Source organism: Sapajus apella, unplaced genomic scaffold (assembly GCF_009761245.1).
Source record: "Sapajus apella isolate SASKATOON/1434 unplaced genomic scaffold, GSC_monkey_1.0 scaffold42, whole genome shotgun sequence".
Lineage (NCBI taxonomy): Eukaryota > Metazoa > Chordata > Mammalia > Primates > Cebidae > Sapajus > Sapajus apella.
This window is the reverse complement of record NW_022436982.1, coordinates 14,634,211-14,652,386: the sequence shown is the minus strand read 5'-3', so window position 1 is coordinate 14,652,386 and position 18,176 is coordinate 14,634,211. Positions and strand designations below refer to the sequence as shown.

Here is an 18,176-nt window from a genome sequence, read left to right as displayed (position 1 = left end):
CCCAGGCTGGAGTGCACTGACACAATCTCAGCTCACTGCAACCTCTGCCTCCCAGGTTCAAGTGACTCTCATGCCTCAGCCACCCAAGTAGCTGGGACTACAGGCAAGCACCCCCAGACCTGGCTATAAGAGTCCAACAGATTCAGCAAACACTGCATATCACAGAATTTAAAAAGATTAAATGTCTCCTTTCAAAAGTTGTCTCACCTTTTGAATTTTTTCTTCTATATTACTGTGGTCATCATAGAGTTCCATTCTAATAAAAATTAAACAATTAGTCATATGAAAAAAATCACTTGGTAATTTAATATCCAAAGAGCTAATTGGTCTGCAACCCACCCACCAACAACTACTCCAACAATAAAATTTAATCTGAAACCAATAATAATTTATTAGAAGAACTGGACTAGAAGTCATAACTATGTTTTATCCTATCATCATCTGACTATTGATATATTATTTTAATTAATGTTTGTGGGACTCTGTTTCCTCACCTGTAAAATGCAAGAGCTAAGTTAGTATCTAAGGCAACTTCTAGCTCTAAAAGCCACTTACTTTTTTATTTGGTTTTCCAGTCCTACACATTCAGATCTCAAGTTTCGTACATGCTTAACTGATAATCTGCAAGAAAACACAAAAAATGACAACTATAATATCATTACAATTAATTAGTATAGCCCACTTCTCTATTTTCCCTTTGCTTATCTTTGCTCAAGGCCTCTGGGTACAGCCACCAGTAAGCTAAAGGACTCTAGACTCTCTTTAACTATCATACAAGTGATCCAGCATACAGGCTCCTACTGAGATGCACCTAGGACTCATAGGTTAGTGTATCTTCTCTAATTAGAATGATGGGGGTTAGTAAGAAGGACTCTCTCTTATCCTCATCTCACATACCCCGGGGATAAATTTAAATATTATCTAATACAGTCAGACAACATTTCAATTAATTTCAAAGGATTCTATAGCTTTAGTAATAGACAACAAAGTATTCTACAAAGTTACCCTATCCCTGTATTTTGGGAGGTTGGGGCAGGAAAATTGCTACAGGCCAGGAGTTTGAGACTAGCCTGGCAACAAAGCAAGACACTGTCTCTACAAAAAAATTTAAAAACTAGCTGGGTGTGGTAGCACAGGCCTGTACTCCCAGCTACTCAAAAGCTAAGGTGAGAAGATCACTTGAGCCCAGGAGATCAAGGCTGCAGTAAGCCATGATCGTGCCACTGCACTCTAGTCTAGCTGAGCAACAGGGTAAGACCCTGTCTCTAAAAAGAATTTTTAAATTAAAAAAAAATTACATACAACTTATACTTTGAGAGTAATGCCTTGTCGGTCTTGTTTAATTCTGTAATACCAATATTTGAACAATATGACACTTAGAAGAAACTCCAAGAAAAAAAGATATGCTAAATAGATGAACCTAAATATAAAATAGATTAAGTGGTTAAAAAAAATTATGGACTACCTACCCGAAAGAATATCTACTTAATGAAATATCCATTGATCAGACTAATAGATATTAAAAGTAATACACTGGCCAGGCTCATGCCTATAATCCCACACTATGGGAGGCCAATACAAGCGGATCACCTGAGGTCAGGAGTTTGAGACTAGCCTGGCCAACATGGCAAAATCCCTTCTCTACTAAAAATACAAAAATTAGCTAGGCAAGGTGACAGGTGCCTGTAATCCCAGCTACTCAGGAGGCTGAGGCAGGAAAATCACTTGAACCCAGGAGGTGGAGGTTGCAGTGAGCTGAGATCACGGCACTGCACTCCAACCTGGGCAACAGAATGAGACTCTGTCTCAAAAAAAAAAAAAAAAAAAGTAATATACTATGGCAATATGGAAAAATTTACAAAATAAAATATCAAGACAAAAAGGATACATAATAAAATAAACACTACAATTACAACTTTAAAATATATTTCCCTATTTTACAAAGCACATATGAAAAATTAACTTTAAAACTAAAGTTGGTCAGGCACAAATGGCTCATGCATGTAATCGCAGCACTTTGGGAAGCCAAGGCAGGTGGATCACTTGAGGTCAGGAGTTCAAGACCAGCATGGCCAACATGGCAAAACCCTACTGCTACTATAAATCGAAAAAAAAAAAGCCGGACATGGTAGCAGGTGCCTGTAAACCCAGCTACTCGGGAGGCTGAGGCAGGAGAATCCTTTGAACCCAGAACATGGAGGTCGCAGTGAACTAAGATCGCACCACTGCGCTCAAGCCTGAGTAACAGAGCAAGACTCCATCTCAAAACAAATAAATAAACCAAAGTGATCTTTTCCTTTTCTCGAAACTTATATTTATAGTATGCCTGAAGTTTTAAAATATTTTATGCCGAAGTTATCTGACTATGCCCAGGCACAGTGGCCCATGCCTGTGATCCCAGCACTTTGGGAAGCTGAGACAGGTAGACTGCTTGAGCTCAGAAGTTTGAGATAAGCTTGGACAACATGGTGAAATCTCATCTCTACTAAAAATACAAAATTAGCTGGGCGTGGGGGCCTGCGCCTGTAATCTCAGCTACTCTGGAGGCTGAGGTGGGAGGATGGCTTAAGCTTAGGAAGCAGAGGTTGTGGTGAGCCGACATCACGCCATTGCATTCTAGCCTGGGAGCCTGAGTGACAGAGCCAGACCCGGTGTCAGATAGAAAAAAAAAAAAAATGACAGAAAAACAAATAAGCTCACTCACTTATAAAAAAAAAAAAAAAAAAAAAAAAAGACCACACACCGTGGCTCACGCCTGTAATATCCCAACACTTTGGGAGGCCAAGATGGGCAGATCACCTGAGGTCAGGAGTTCGAGACCAGCCTGACCAACGTGGTGAAACCCCATCTCTACTAAAAATACAAAATTAGTGGGCTATGGTGGCACATGCTTGTAATCCCAGCTACTGAGGAGGTTGAGGCAGAAGAATCACTTGAACCTGGGAGGTGGAAGTAGTGGTGACCCTAGATCATGACACTGCATTCCAGCCTGCGCAGCAAAAGCGAAAGTCCATCTCAAAAAAAAAAAAAAGTTATCTGACTTTAAAATGCAAAGATAATTGCCAGGGTTTTGAGGTAGGCATACATTATTTCTACTGAAGTTATATTGGTGACATTTGTTCAAAAGAAAGAAATTATTATGTAACTATCAAGGTACTACTTACTGTGCATTTTCCTGATATTTTTGGGTAACACAATCTTCTCTTTGTAAAATTTCTAAAAATCTGCTACGTGCTAAATGGCATCTTGCAATGCATTTGTGCAAGTCCTGTGGTTTTAAGTTAAATGTCTCTGCAAAACGATGAGAAGAATCTACATGGAACACAAATAAGATTATAGAAAACAGGCTGATCTGATAGTAGCAGGTTATCAGAATTTAACATTAGTATCACTCAAGTTGGTATACAATCTCCCACTAAATTTGATTAACTTTTTTAAAAAAGAAAAGGAAAACAGACTTACAAGCTAATAAATACCAAAAATGTTGAACTTTAATATTAAGAAACCAACATCATGTAACTAACAACTCCCCAAAAGCCAGTATACTACTAACATATAACAATACAACTAATGTTTTGCTTTGATTTCTGGGTTGTTTTCTTGAGACAGTGTCTTGCTCTCTTGCCGAGGCTGGAGTGCAGTGGCACAAGCATAGCTCACTGCAGCTTCAACCTTCTGAGTTCAAGCGATCCTCTCACCTTGGCCTCCCAAGTAGCTGGGACTGACTACAAGCACATGCCACCATGTCCATCTAGTTCTTTTTTTTTTTTTTTTTGAGACGGAGTTTCACTCATGTTACCCAGGCTGGAGTGCAATGGCGCGATCTCGGCTCACCGCAACCTCCGCCTCCTGGGTTCAGGCAATTCTCCTGCCTCAGCCTCCTGAGTAGCTGGGATTACAGGCACGCACCACCATGCCCAGCTAATTTTTTGTAGTTTTAGTAGAGACGGGGTTTCACCATGTTGACCAGGATGGTCTCGATCTCTTGACCTCGTGATCCACCCGCCTCGGCCTCCCAAAGTGCTGGGATTACAGGCTTGAGCCACCGCGCCCGGCCCATCTAGTTCTTTTTTATTATCTTTCGTAGAGACTGATTCTCAAGGTGTTGCCCAGGCTAGTCTTAAACTCCTAAACTCAAGGGATCCTCCTGTCTCAGCCTCCCAAAGTGATGGGATTACAGGTCACCACACCCAGCCTGATACAACTAATGTTAAGAAAAGTAAGATGACTTTTTTTGTTTTGGCATGGAGTCTTGCTCTGTCGCCAGGCTGAAGTACAGTGGCACAATCTTGGCTCACTGCATCACTGCAAACTCTGTCTCCTGGATTCAAGCAGTCCTCCTGCCTCAGCCTCCCGAGTAGCTGGGACTACAAGCATGCCACCAAGCCCAGCTAATTTGTGTATTTTCAGTAGAGATGGGGTTTCACCATGTTGGCCAAGTTGTCTCAAACTCCTGACCTCAGGTGATCCACCCACCTCAGCTTCTCAAAGTGCTAGGATTACAGGCGTGAGCCACAACTCCCAGCCAAAATGACCTTTTTATAAAGTAGGCAACTATAAAAGATTTCTAAAGGTGAGCTATTTTATTTTATTTTATTTTATTTATTTTTTTGAAACAGAATCTCGTTCCGTTGCCCAGGCTGGAGTGCAGTGGTGCAATCTGAGCTCACTGCAAACTCTGCTTCCCAGGTTCAAACAATTCTCCTGCCTCAGCCTCCCGAGTAGTTTGGACTACAGGTGCATGCCATCACACCCAGCTAATTTTTGTATTTTTAGTAGAGAGGGTTTTCACCATGTTAGCCATCTCTTGACTTCATGATCTGCCCGCCTTGGCCTTCCAAAGTGCTGGGATTACAGGTGTGAGTCACTGAGCCCAGTCCAAGGGGAGTTATTTTACACACTTAAAAATTTTCAGAGTCCATCTACCTAAAAAAATTCTTACTGTAATTTGAGACATCTATAAATACTGCATTTATTTACAGATATCTCAAATTATAGTAAGAGCTACTTTGCTTCCAAACAGAATCTTTTAACAAAAGAATAAAGTCAATATAAAAAAGTAGGAGGAGATCACATCATCTCCTTTGCTGCCATCAGTTTACTTTTCCTCCTAGTAAGACCAAAAGGATAAGATAACCAAATAAAACCATTGTTCATTTCATAAGCAATTCTTCGCTGTATTACTAAAAACCAAAGTAGAACTGAGAACAGCCCACATAAACATTTCAGAGTTAGGTTTTTACCTGTAATAAATGTAATAACTCCTACTTTAACATGGCTCAATACAACAAAAATTTGAGTATTCTGAGGCCAGGCGTGGTGGCTCAAACCCGTAATCCCAGCCCTTTGGGAGGCTAAGGTGGGTGGATCATCTGAGGTAAGGAGTTCAAGACCAGCCTGACCAACATGATGAAACCCCATCTCTATTTAAAAAATAAAAATAAAAATAAAAATTTAATTAAAAATTTTAAAAATGGCTGGGCGTGGTGGCTCACGCCTGTAATCCAAGCACTTTGAAGACCAAGGTGGGCGGATCACCTGAGGTCAGGAGTTCAAGACCAGCCTGATCAACTTGGTGAAACCCCGTCTTTATAAAAAATAATAATAAAAATAAAAAATAAAAAAATAAAAAAAAATGAGTATTCTGAAAATCAGGGAATTCCAAACTGCATTTAACATTGCTTATCCAGGTCCTAGTATTGCCTCAAAGAAACCACCAGAATTTCTAAATATTTAACAGGAAATGAGTTTACTGAATTTAGAAGTTATCCAGAGACTGAACATGTTGACTGGAATTGGTTTAAATCTAGAACACATTTTATATAAAATAGTTTGTGTTATATGTAATTTGGGCAGATCATCCACTAGCAGAAAAACTGAAAACATTCTTACATTACATTTATAATATCAGCACTTTGGGAGGCCAAGACAGGAGGATTACTTGAGACCAGGAGTTCAAATCAAAATTAGGAGGAGATCACATCCAGCCTGGGCAAAATAGAAAGACCCACCCATCCCATCTATAAAAAAATAATAATTTTTCTTTTTTCCTTTTTTTTTTTTTTTTTGAGGCTCAGTCTGCTCTATCACCCAGTCTGGAGTGCAGGGGCACAATTTTGGCTCACTGCAACCTCCCTCTCCCATGTTCAAGCAATTCTCAGGCCTCAGCCTCCCAAGTAGCTGGGATTACTGGCACCCGCCACCATACCTGGGTAATTTTTGTATTTTTTAGTAGAAACAGGATTTCATCATGTTGGCCAGGTTGGTCTCAAACTCCTCACCTCAAGTGATCTGTCTGCCTCAGCCTCACAAAGTGCTGGGATTATAGGCATGGAGCCACCACATCCAGTAAAAAAAAAAAAATTTTTTTTAATTACAAATTGCTCCTAAACAAGAAACAATTTTCAACCTCACTAATAAGAGAAATACAAATTAAAACTATACTGAGATTCCACTGTAACCTATCAAACTGAAGAGATAAAAATGTCTGATTATTTACTTAGTATGTTCTCAGGAGTTATGGGTAAAAGAAAAAAATTAAATAAATAAATAAAAATATCTGATTACATACTATGTTAATGAGCCTTTAGGAAAACAGATACTACGCATACACTAGTAACAAAAGTATCAATTGTTGCTGGGCACAGTGGCTGCAATTTAGGAGGGCAAGGCAGGAAGACTGCCTGATCACAGGAGTTCAAGACCAGCCTGGGAAATATGATGCGACCCCTGTATTAAAAAAAAAAAAAGAAAAATTTAAAAGAAAATGTTTCCCGGGGCCGGGCACGGTGGCTCACGCCTGTAATCCCAGCACTTTGGGAGGCCGAGGCAGGTGGATCACGAGATCAAGAGATCGAGACCATCCTGGTCAACACGGTGAAACCCCGTCTATACTAAAACTACAAAAAATTAGGTGGGCATGGTGGCGCGTGCCTGTAATCCCAGCTACTCAGGAGGCTGAGGCAGGAGAATTGCCTGAACCCAGGAGGCGGAGGTTGCGGTGAGCCGAGATCGCGCCATTGCACTCCAGCCTGGGTAACAAGAGCGAAACTCCGTCTCAAAAAACAAAACAAACAAACAAAAGAAAATGTTTCCCAACCCTTGTATTAGAACATGATAAAATGGCCAGGTGCAGTGGCTCACACCTGTAATCCCAATACTTTGGGAGGCCAAAGTGGGCAGATCACGAGGTCAGGAGATCCAAGATCATCCTGGCTAACACAGTGTCTCTACCAAAAATACAAAAAATTAGACGAGCATGGTGGCAGGTGCCTATACTCCCAGCTACTCAGGAGGCTGAGGCAGGAGAATCACTTGAACCCAGGAGGCAGAGGTTGCAGTGAGCCAAGATGGCACCACTCCAGCCTGGGCAAGAGAGCGAGACTCGTCTCAAAAAATAATAATAAAATAAATTAATAGTAATTATGTTCATTATGAGAAGATTCCAAAGTCCAGTTCCAGTAGAATATTAACAATTTCCTACTTGGGGTACATTAGTTTTAATTTACTTTGCTTTTACTAAAATGTCTTCATGATTTAAAAATTGGAAAGAATAAAAATTTAAGAATCAAAACAAAATAAACTTTTATAAATTGAACTTACTTTTAGAACTGGATTTAATATATTTCATTGCAACAAATCTTGCAAAATGATACATCAGATGAATAAACTTAGGACCACCAGGAGAAAGAAATAGTGAACCAACAACTTGAGGAAAGCTACTTCCACATTCACCCTATGAAGAAAAGAAATAAGATGATTTGAACATATTAACAGTAGCTCTTACATTTACATCACACTATTTTTTTAAAGGGTGTGACAGTCTTGTAGTAGAAGCCCCACATTTTCATGAGCACTATGCTGTAGGTTGCCATGGGGCTCCCCAGTACCTCTTCATAGCAGTGGCTTGGACATATCCAACTTTGTATCAGAGTGCAAAGCAATCCAAGGGGGTGAGGCCCCCAGCCCACTGTCCTCTCATCATACTTTCTTTTTTTTTTGAGCTGCAGTTTCACTCATTGCCAAGGCTGGAGTGCAATGGTTCGATCTTGGCTCACCAAAACCTCTGCCTTCCAGGTTCAAGCGATTCTCCTGCCTTCCTCCTCAGTAGCTGGGAATACAGGCGTGTACCACCACGCCTGGCTTAAGTTGTATTTTTAGTAGAGACAGGGTTTCACCACGTTAGTAAGGCTGGTCTTGAACTCCTGACCTCAAGTGATCTGCCCGCCTCGGCTTTCCAAAGTGCTAGGATTACAGGTGTGAGCCACCACGCCCAGCCTGTCATCATACTATTTTTGAAGCATAAAAGAATTTGATCAGGGGTGGGTGCAGTGGCTCATGCCTGTAATCACAGCATTTTGGGAGGCCGAAGCGGATGGATCACTAGAGGTCAGGAGTTCAAGACGAGCCTGGCCAACATGGTGAAACCTCATCTCTACTAAATATACAAAAATAATCTGGGTGTGGCGTTATGTGGCTGTAATCCCAGCTACTTGGGAGGCTGAGGTGGGAGAATCCCTCAAGCCTTGGAGACGGAGGCTACAGTGAGCCGAGATTGCACCATTGCACTCTAGCCTGGGCGACAGAACGAGACTCCATCTCAGAAATAATAATAATAATATTAATAATAATAAATAATTTGATCAGGATTATTCTATTTAAACCACAAGTTAAATGTTTTGGTTTTTCTAAACCCTAAGTGGACCTGGTCAGAAAAAACAACTATAACAATAGAGACAATCATTGATATTATCTAGGGAAACAAACTATAACAATACATGGTTGGTTGAAAAAGTTTTCTTTAAACAGAAACTGTGCTCTAAACACTCAAGAACTCTAAAACCTACTTTCAGTGCACCTGGCCAGCAAAGCTGGTTTCTTCGAAATACATAGAATCCCAACCAAAAACCATCAAAGAAGACTATTCTAACTAATATTTCCTTGCTTATACTGTTAGCATTAAAGCATTAAAAAGATTTCTAAAAAGTTAAAGAGTTAAAGTCGTTTTTAACTTCTTAAAGTCTGTATCTTCTAACAAAAAGAATACTTACAGAAATCCTTTTTATCCATTCACAGCAATGTTTTCGGAATTCAGTATCACTTTTTTGGTCAAATGGGGGCCAACAAAATCTGGAAAACAAAAATAAAAGCATTAGGATTATGCACAATAGCAAAAAAAAAAAAAAGCCAATCTCAGCAAAGTTTGTTTTTTGTTTTTGTTTTTTTTGGTTTTTTTTTAGAAAAAGAGCTGGGAAAGTACTTGTCTCCTTTATTGAATATCTGCAGGAGGCACCTCTGCACTGACCAGGCAGCAGAGAAGAAAGCAGGCAGGCCGTGGGGGATAGGGGAGCATGGGGCAGGAGATGTCCACCTTCATTTCCAGTCCTTGAAAAATTGCTTGAAGATGGGAGTCTCACTCACGGCCCTGGAGCAGAATCTCCACCTGAGTGTTTAGGGCATACCACATGTGCGAGATGAAGCCCTCAGTCACTTGCAGGGCTGCCTGCCACTCCTTCTCATTTGCTTTTCGTCCCTTCCAGATATAGATCTTGCCACAGAGCCACTGTCCAGCACAAAGCAGTCATCAGACATCAGCAGTTCAGGAGCAAAGAGGCTGGAGTCAGCCACCTTGGTCAGGTTCATCTGTCCAGTGGCATCAGAGACCTTATACAGAGCCGTGGCCTGGGCATTTGTCTGGTCAGCTGTGAGGTCTTCCTCGGGGTTGCCCTCCTTGAGAGAAGGCTTGGGGCCCAGAACCTGGATCATCTCATCAGGCTCCTCCCCATCAGTGACAATCTCCACCTGGGCCTTGCCCTGTCGCTCACTGTCCCGGATGGCCAGGGCCAGGTCTCTCGCCTTGTTGCGTTCCAGGATGTTGGACTTTCCACCACACCAGGCAAAGATGTTCTGGCCCAGGTCCAGGATGAAGCAGTCCCCCGTGTTGAAGCTGTCCCAGCTCAGTGCCCACTCGGTGGCATGGATGTTCTTCTCCCCTTCACCTGGTAGAGTTTCTTGACGGCAGCTGGGGCTACTGAGGAGGTCTTGTGAAATGCTGACTCCACACCACCTTCCTGGTACTTGAGGCCCTGTGGGAAGTGGCTCATGAAGAGATTGGACTCACTGCCCTGCACCTCACGGTGCTGCACAGGCCGCTCTCCCAGCAGTGTGTTGAGGTGCACAGCCAGCACAGCATAAGCCCCCTGCTCATGCCAGGATGACTGCTGGCCTATCCACAGGTGCAGATGGGAAACCTCTTCTGGGCCATTGTACAGCAGTAGGTAGAAGTCCCCCAAGGAGAAGAAGACACCCTGGTTCTCTCGCACCACAGGCACTGGCTTCAGCTTCTCCACCCTCCACACATGCAGGCCTGGATCCTGCAATGAGGCTGAAAATGGACAGCCACTCCGGAATGACTGTGTACATGCTGTTTTCAGATCTGCCAAGGCCTTGATCCCCTCAGCAAATTTTTTAAAATTCAAACTTGTTTCCCATACCAGAAATATTAACATGTGGCCAGGCGCAGTGGCTCACCTGAGATCACTAGAGGCCAGGAGTTTGAGACCAGTCTGGCCAACATGGAAAAATCCCATCTCTACTAAAAATACAAAAATTGCCGGGCGCGGTGGCTCACGCCTGTAATCCCAGCACTTTGGGAAGCCGAGGCGGGTGGATCACGAGGTCAAGAGATCAAGACCATCCTGGTCAACATGGTGAAACCCCATCTCTACTAAAAATACAAAAAATTAGCTGGGCATGGGGGCGCACGCCTGTAATCCCAGCTACTCAGGAGGCTGAGGCAGGAGAATTGCCTAAACCCAGGAGGCGGAGGTTGCGGTAAGCCAAGATCGCGCCCTTGCACTCCAGCCTGGGTAACAAGAGCAAAACTCCGTCTCAAAAAATAAAAATAAAAAATAAAAAAATTAGCTAGGCATAGTGGCACACACCTCCAGCCTCAGCTACTTGGGAGGCTAAGGCACAAGTATTGCCGGAACCCAGCAGGTGGAGGCTGCAGTGAGCCAAGATGGCACCACTGCACTCCAGCCTTGGTGACAGGCTGAGACCCTGTCTCAAAAGAAAAAAAATTAAAGCAAAATGAATTAAAGCTAACATTCTTAGATAACAGATAGAGAGACACCAACCTGTGAGATATTATTTTTTTTTTTTTTGAGATGGAGTCTTGCACTGTCTCCCAGGCTGGAGTGCATCTGCTCACTGAAACTTCTGCCTCTCAGGCTCAAGTGATTATCCTGCCTCAGCCTCCAGAATAGCTAGGATTACAGGTGCCTGCCACCATGCCTAGCTAATTTTTTGTATTTTTAGTAGAGATGGGGTTTCACCATGTTGGCCAGCCTGATCTCAAACTGCTGACCTCAAGTTTTCTAGCCACCACAGCCTCCCAAAATGCTGGGATTACAGGCATGAGCCACCACACCTGGCCAAATTTTTTTATTTATAAATATCTACAGGACTGAGTTGTGTTTCATACAAATAACTAAAATGGATTAAATGAAGAATGAACAGCTATTAAAATTGCCGAAAATTAGCTAAATACAACAATCTCAATGGATCCACTGGACTAGTGCATATATATAATATTAAAAAATTAGTAAATTAAGCCTGGAAAGAAACAGTAATTTGCCAGAGAGAAACATAAGCAGATACATTTGAAGAGAAGAGAAGAACTGGCACGAAAGATTACAACTCCTAGAGATAATCTTTATCATACTATGGGAGCTACTGTTTTGTGGTTAAACAACAAGACAGAAAAACATGAAAAAGAGAAGTTTTGCTTCAATTTTGGTCAAAAATATTAGGGTTTGAAATTTACCTTTTATTTTCCTTTCACAGTCAGTTTTTTCAAAATTTTTATTCTGAGAAATAATTATTTAAGGCCTCATACTTTTTCTATAATTATAATCAGTATTCCCAGAAAAAAATTGAGCATACACAGGGAAAAAAAAACACTAAAAACCTAGAATGTCAATAGTGATACACTCTGGTTGATGGGTTTAGAAACAACTTTTACATTTTTATTTATTATTATTTTTTTTTAAAGACAGTGTTTCACCATGTTGACCAGGCTTGTCTCGAACTCCTGACCTCAGGTGATCCACCTGCCTCGGCCTCCCAAAGTGCTAGGATTACAGGTGTAGGCCACCGCGCCTGGCCAATTTTTACATTTTTCTATACTTTCTGAATTACTTAAAATGAGCCATAATGTTGATAATCAGGAAAAAAACTAAAAATCTATTTTTATTTGGACAGAAGAAACTCTATACCTTAATAATAGGTAATTCCAAAAAATGATCCAAATATACCTATTCTCCTGCATACTCAGAACTTCAAATAAAAGCAAAATATTCAAAACAGATTATCAAAAATGAAAATAATGCCCCAAGCAATAGATCTACTTGTTGATTTTCAATATAAAAGCTTGATGGCACAATATAAATATCAAAATAAATTTGAACACTTTTTTAGATAGAAGAAATACAAATCATATGCATGCAAAATAACTGAGAACTGAGACTAGTGGGTTTTTACACGTTTATCTCCTTCTTAAACCATTTACTATTCAACAGCATATAACAATAGGATAAATATAACAAGAATGATTTTTGCCTACAGCAATTGATGATTTAATATATATGTCACTGAAAAAAAAATAAGGATTTAGAGACCCGTATAGGCAAAACAACACTGCCTATAGGCAAAGTAATAAGGTGTAGAGTACTGAAGAAAAAAATAAGGCAAAATCAAGTTCATACAGATTGATAAGTTAACTGTTTTGCAACAATAATTTGCTTAATTATTAAGACCATGAAGAATGTTAAGAATTATATAAAATAAAAACTACGTTACTTATAAAATAGCCAATGATTTTAAGATATGTACCAAAGAAAAAAAATCACCCAGATTTATAAAGATTAAGCATTAAATGTGTAAGACTCAAATCTGAATTTTGTAATATTCATTCAAAACAATGGTCAAAAGCCAAGCTGAAATTCTGGCTTATATTAAAACACAGTCCATTTTCTAATTTAGAAAGAAACTTAAGAAAATGAAATTATTTTTCCTTACTTGAAAACTTCTTTGGTGAGAGACTGGTCCAGTATTTGAAACAAAAAATAAGAAACTATATGAAAGGCATCACGGTTCAGCTTGTCAAACATGTTCCTAGTGGTTAAAAATGAAATAGAAGCAGAAAAAGAAAAAGAAAATAGTTAATAAACTAAACATCATCAAAAGCTGAGTTCTTACTGAGTTTGACACAAATTAATGTTTTAATTCTCTTCAGGAAGACAAGGCAAATTAATTTTTCTTATTCATGTAGATGTTATAACCAATTAAAAACATACAAGCTTTTGTTTTCTAATTCCGAAAATAAAAATTCAATAGAAGACTGGCAGAACTTGCTTTAATGAAAACACTCTACAGAAAAGGAAGGAAAATCTAATTCAAGATAGAATCATGCCCTATAATACCAACCTACATTTACTAAATAACAGTAAATAATTAATAATTATTAAGAGTTTCTTATTTGCCAAGCATTCTTTAAGTCTTCTACAGGCAGTAACTTAGCCAATCTTCACTTCTACCACATACTATCTACCTTAACACAAATTATTTTACTTAATCCTAATGACACTAGATAGTGGTTTGATTACCTTCATAATACAGATGAGGAACCCTAAATTTAGAGATTAGAAATTTGCCCAAAATCGCTTAACTAGAAGGTAGAAAAGTAGTAGTTTGAAATACGTCCCCTCACCCTAGAGTTCAGGGTCTTCACTACTAGATTTTTACTCCCAGAACCATCTTTATAACATAATGCTGGCATTAGTTTTTATTATTCCAATTACCCTAATTAATCAAAACAAAGCCGAAAAGAAATATAACGTGAAAACAAAAACAGAAAAACATTAAAGCCTTTAAGAAATGTCACACAGGGCCGGGCGCGGTGGCTCAAGCCTGTAATCCCAGCACTTTGGGAGGCCGAGGCGGGTGGATCACGAGGTCAACAGATCGAGACCATCCTGGTCAACATGGTGAAACCCCGTCTCTACTAAAACTACAAAAAATTAGCTGGGCATGGTGGCGCGTGCCTGTAATCTCAGCTACTCAGGAGGCTGAGGCAGGAGAATTGCCTGAACCCAGGAGGCGGAGGTTGCGGTGAGCCGAGATCGCGCCATTGCACTCCAGCCTGGGTAACAAGAGCGAAACTCCGTCTCAAAAAAAAAAAAAAAAGAAATGTCACACAACTATAAGGAATCAAGAGTTAACTTAAACGGCAAAGCATCAAAATTACTTCAAAAAATCAAATCAAGTGAATTTCTGACTCAGGAGTGATTACTATTCTCTTGCATAAGTTCCTATGCCTATCCATTTGTCAACTCTTTTGTCCTTAGAATGTCTCTATTCCTCAAGTAACACAAATGAAGTTCCATCTATCCCACTTCCTTACCATCTCTCAAACCTGTTGTTTTTCAAAGTACTTTGTTATCTTCTCTTTGACACTTACTGTAATTTGTAATAAGATCTTTGTTGAAGATTTCTTCCTTCACTAGACTTAAATTCTATAAGGGAAAATTTGTATCTACTCTGTTCACCACTGTATACCCAGGTCCAATACTGTGTTCAATAAATATCTGTTGAATGAACAAATAAATGAATCACCTCTTTTTATTCCTACTGCCGCCTTAGTTTGAGGAAAGAGACCCAGGCATCTGGGATCACCTCCCCCTTGACCTCCACACTGCATTTCTTTTCTTTCTTTTTTTTAAAGATGGGGTTTCACCATGATGGCCAGGCTGGTCTTGAACTCCTGACCTCAGGTGATCCACCCACCTCAGCCTCCCAAAGTGCTAGGATTACAGGCATGAGCCCAGCCACACTGCATTTCAATAGAAGAAACGGCTGGCCGACTGTCGGCACCTCTTGATTCACCTTCCTGTAATACAGCAGAGTAGTATGGGGGAATCTCTCCAGAAGACATTGTTTTTACTTGAACAAGATCAAACCCCTAGCCCACTCCTCCATCCGGAAACCAGAACCCTTTCACATGTAATTTAAACCCAGGACCCTTTCATATGTGACTTCTAAAGCTGTAAACCCAAGACCCTTTCTTTTTTTTTTTTTTTTTTTGAGAACAAGTTTCGCTCTTGTTGCCCAGGCTGGAGTGCAATGGCTCCACCTCAGCTCACCGCAACCTCTGCCTTCCAGGTTCAAGCAATTCTCCTGCCTCAGCCTCCCAAGTAGCTGGGACTACAGGTGCGCACCACCACGCCCAGCTAATTTTTATATTTTTAGTAGAGATGAGGTTTCACCATGCTGACCAAGATGGTCTCGATCTCCTGACCTCGTGATCCGCACGCATAGGCCTCCCAAAGTGCTGGGATTACTGGCATGAGCCACCACACCTGGCCCCAAGACCCTTTCATTTGTGATTTCTAAAACTGTAAACCCAAGACCCTTTCCCTTGTAATTTCTAAGCCTGAAAACCTAAGATGCTTTCATGTGTAATATCCGCAGTGTAAGCCTATATAAAGGCAGAGCTTCTCTTTGTTAGGGAGCTCCCGGCTGTTTGGACAAAACATAAAGCCTTGCTCCCGGGCAGTAATAATAAAACCCCTTCCTTTCTAGTAATAGTAAAACCCCTTCCTTGCTAGTAATAATAAAACCCCTTCCTTTCTAGTTTGGTGTCCAAGAGACCTGTTTCTCTTGGCTGCTCCTGCTTCAAGTTCAGCCCTAGATAGCTGCAAAGGCCTTCTTCCCCTTCTATCCATTCTCTATAAGGCAACCATATGATTTTTCCAAAATGCAAACCATTGCTGGGTCATATGTTAAGTGTATGTTTAACTTTTTTTTTTTTTTTTTTTTTTTTTTTTTGAGTTGGAGTTTTGCTCGTTACCCAGGCTGGAGTGCAATGGCGCGATCTCGGCTCACTGCAACCTCCGCCTCCTGGGTTCAGGCAATTCTCCTGCCTCAGCGTCCTGAGTAGCTGGGATTACAGGCACGCGCCACCATGCCCAGCTAATTTTTTGTACTTTTAGTAGAGACGGGGTTTCACCGTGTTGACCAGGATGGTCTCGATCTCTTGACCTCGTGATCCACCCGCCTCGGCCTCCCAAAGTGCTGGGATTACAGGCTTGAGCCACCGCGCCCGGCTGTTTAACTTTTAAGAAAAGTAGTCATGCCACTACAGGGTCATAGAAACAAAAACTCATACACTGCAAACCAAAGAGAATGTATACATATAAAATATAAGTGAATAGGCCGGGCGTGGTGGCTCACGCCTGTAATCCCAGCACTTTGGGAGGCCGAGGCGGGTGGATCACGAGGTAAAGAGATCGAGACCATCCTGGTCAACATGGTGAAACCCCGTCTCTACTAAAAATACAAAAAATCAGCTGGGCATGGTGGCGCATGCCTGTAATCCCAGCTACTCAGGAGGCTGAGGCAGGGGAATTGCCTGAACCCAGGAGGCGGAGGTTACGGTGAACCGAGATCGCGCCATTGCACTCCAGCCTGGGCAACAAGAGCGAAACTCCGTCTCAAAAAAAAAATATATATATAAGTGAATAAAAAATAATGGTTTTTGTAGGAAAAGATGGTCAGTAGCAGAACCTGTGTTACTTACAGTTAAATGATTACAAGCTTGCTTTGCTTTTTATACACTGAGATTTGTGTCATGGATCAAATACTGAATTAAGAAAACTCCAAAATGCAGTAAAATAAAAGCAGAGATCAAGCGGTAATGGGAGGCCTATAGTAAAAACCATCTGAGAGCGCTTTATAACAAGGAACCCTGTGGTTGCAAAGCAGTGAAAACTGCTTTGGTCCCAGGATCTCTTCCCAACATAGGGTCTGCGCAAGAGTCTCGTAAAGGGGGGCTTGTGCAAGAACTCTGGGAAGGAATGCAGCCTCTGCTCACAAGACTCAGGAGGGTCTTTGCAGATGGGAGCTTGTGAGGCCGGAAAGCCTTGCAGGGCAGAGAAAACCGGAATGCCACACGCTCTGCCTGTGTTCTCAGAATATGGAGTAATTCTGATTGCTCTGTCCCCACAAAGCTCGGGAGATAAAAGCCCCTTGATGCATTGTGTGTGTCAGACCTTACGGTGCCTTATCCACTGTGACTCTTCACAGATGCACCTGGATAGACAACGGGTGGTAAAACTCAGTGTTCTTAGTTAGCATTTCTTAGAAGAACCACATTTGCTATTGAATGCTGCATGTTCTTCCCCCAACCATCTTCCTTCTCAAGCCCCCTCCCCACGGCCTGCAAGATTAACAAGATAATGCACCTAATAAAAGCACGTGGAGCCCAAAGTTCAGTGCTCTGCCATTCACCCTACAAGAGAGTGTGTTGGCCCCCTGGACCCATGCTGTCAAATTCTACTCGTCTTTGTCTTATTTCTTCTCTCACTCCCTCATGGCCACTGGGACTCAAGGCACCCATATACAGGGTTAGGCTGGTTCCCAACAGGTTTTTTTTTTCATTTTTAAGAGACAGGATCTCGCCTTGTTATCCAGGCTGGAATGCAGTGGTACAATCATAGCTCACCATAGCCTCAAACTCCTGGGCTCAAGCAATCCTCCCACCTTGCCCTCCCAAAGCACTGGGATAACAGGTGTGAACCACCATGCCCAGCCTAATTGCTTTTTTAAGAGACAAGAGTCTCACTAAGTTGCCCAGGCTGGTCTCAAACTTCTGGCCAACAGCAATTTCCCACCTCACCTTTCTGAGTAGCTGGATTTACAGGTGCACTAAGCAATTTTAAAAGTACATTTGGCAGGGTACAGTGGCTGATGCCTGCAGTCCCAGCACTTTGGGAGGCTGAGGTAGGCGGAGCACGAGGTCAAGAGTTCAAGACCAGCCTGACCAACATGGTGAAACTACGTCTCTACTAAAAATACAAAAATCAGGCCGGGCGCGGTGGCTCACGCCTGTAATCCCAGCACTTTGAGAGGCCGAGGCGGGTGGATCATGAGGTCAAGAGATCGAGACCATCCTGGTCAACATAGTGAAACCCCGTCTCTACTAAAAATACAAAACATCAGCTGGGCATGGTGGCGCATGCCTGTAATCCCAGCTACTCAGGATGCTGAGGCAGGAGAATTGCCTGAACCCGGGAGGTGGAGGTTGCGGTGAGCCGAGATCGCGCCATTGCACTCCA

At 41.6% G+C, this 18,176-nt stretch overlaps 1 protein-coding gene, 1 long non-coding RNA gene and 1 pseudogene across 3 annotated transcripts in view; all 3 read right to left on the bottom strand.

Annotated features, from left to right (window-relative positions):
* The window catches only part of HAUS6 (HAUS augmin like complex subunit 6), a 58,927-nt gene that overhangs the window by 37,333 nt on the left and 3,418 nt on the right, over positions 1-18,176 (bottom strand). The window contains exons 2-7 of the mRNA XM_032300109.1: positions 13,081-13,176; positions 9,051-9,129; positions 7,603-7,735; positions 3,165-3,312; positions 556-621; positions 208-256 (exon numbers count right to left, since the gene is read on the bottom strand). Of these exons, the coding sequence (XP_032156000.1) occupies positions 208-256; positions 556-621; positions 3,165-3,312; positions 7,603-7,735; positions 9,051-9,129; positions 13,081-13,176 (571 nt within the window). The remainder of the gene's footprint in view (positions 1-207; positions 257-555; positions 622-3,164; positions 3,313-7,602; positions 7,736-9,050; positions 9,130-13,080; positions 13,177-18,176) is intronic.
* Positions 9,371-10,541, bottom strand: LOC116566115 (annotated as a pseudogene). Its single transcript, XR_004275739.1, has one exon. The product of XR_004275739.1 is annotated as a macrophage-capping protein pseudogene (transcript).
* On the bottom strand, positions 15,212-17,570 carry LOC116566119. Its single transcript, XR_004275741.1, has 3 exons — positions 17,317-17,570; positions 15,415-15,419; positions 15,212-15,241 (listed from the first exon to the last, which is right to left on the bottom strand). It is a non-coding gene; the product is annotated as an uncharacterized LOC116566119 (long non-coding RNA).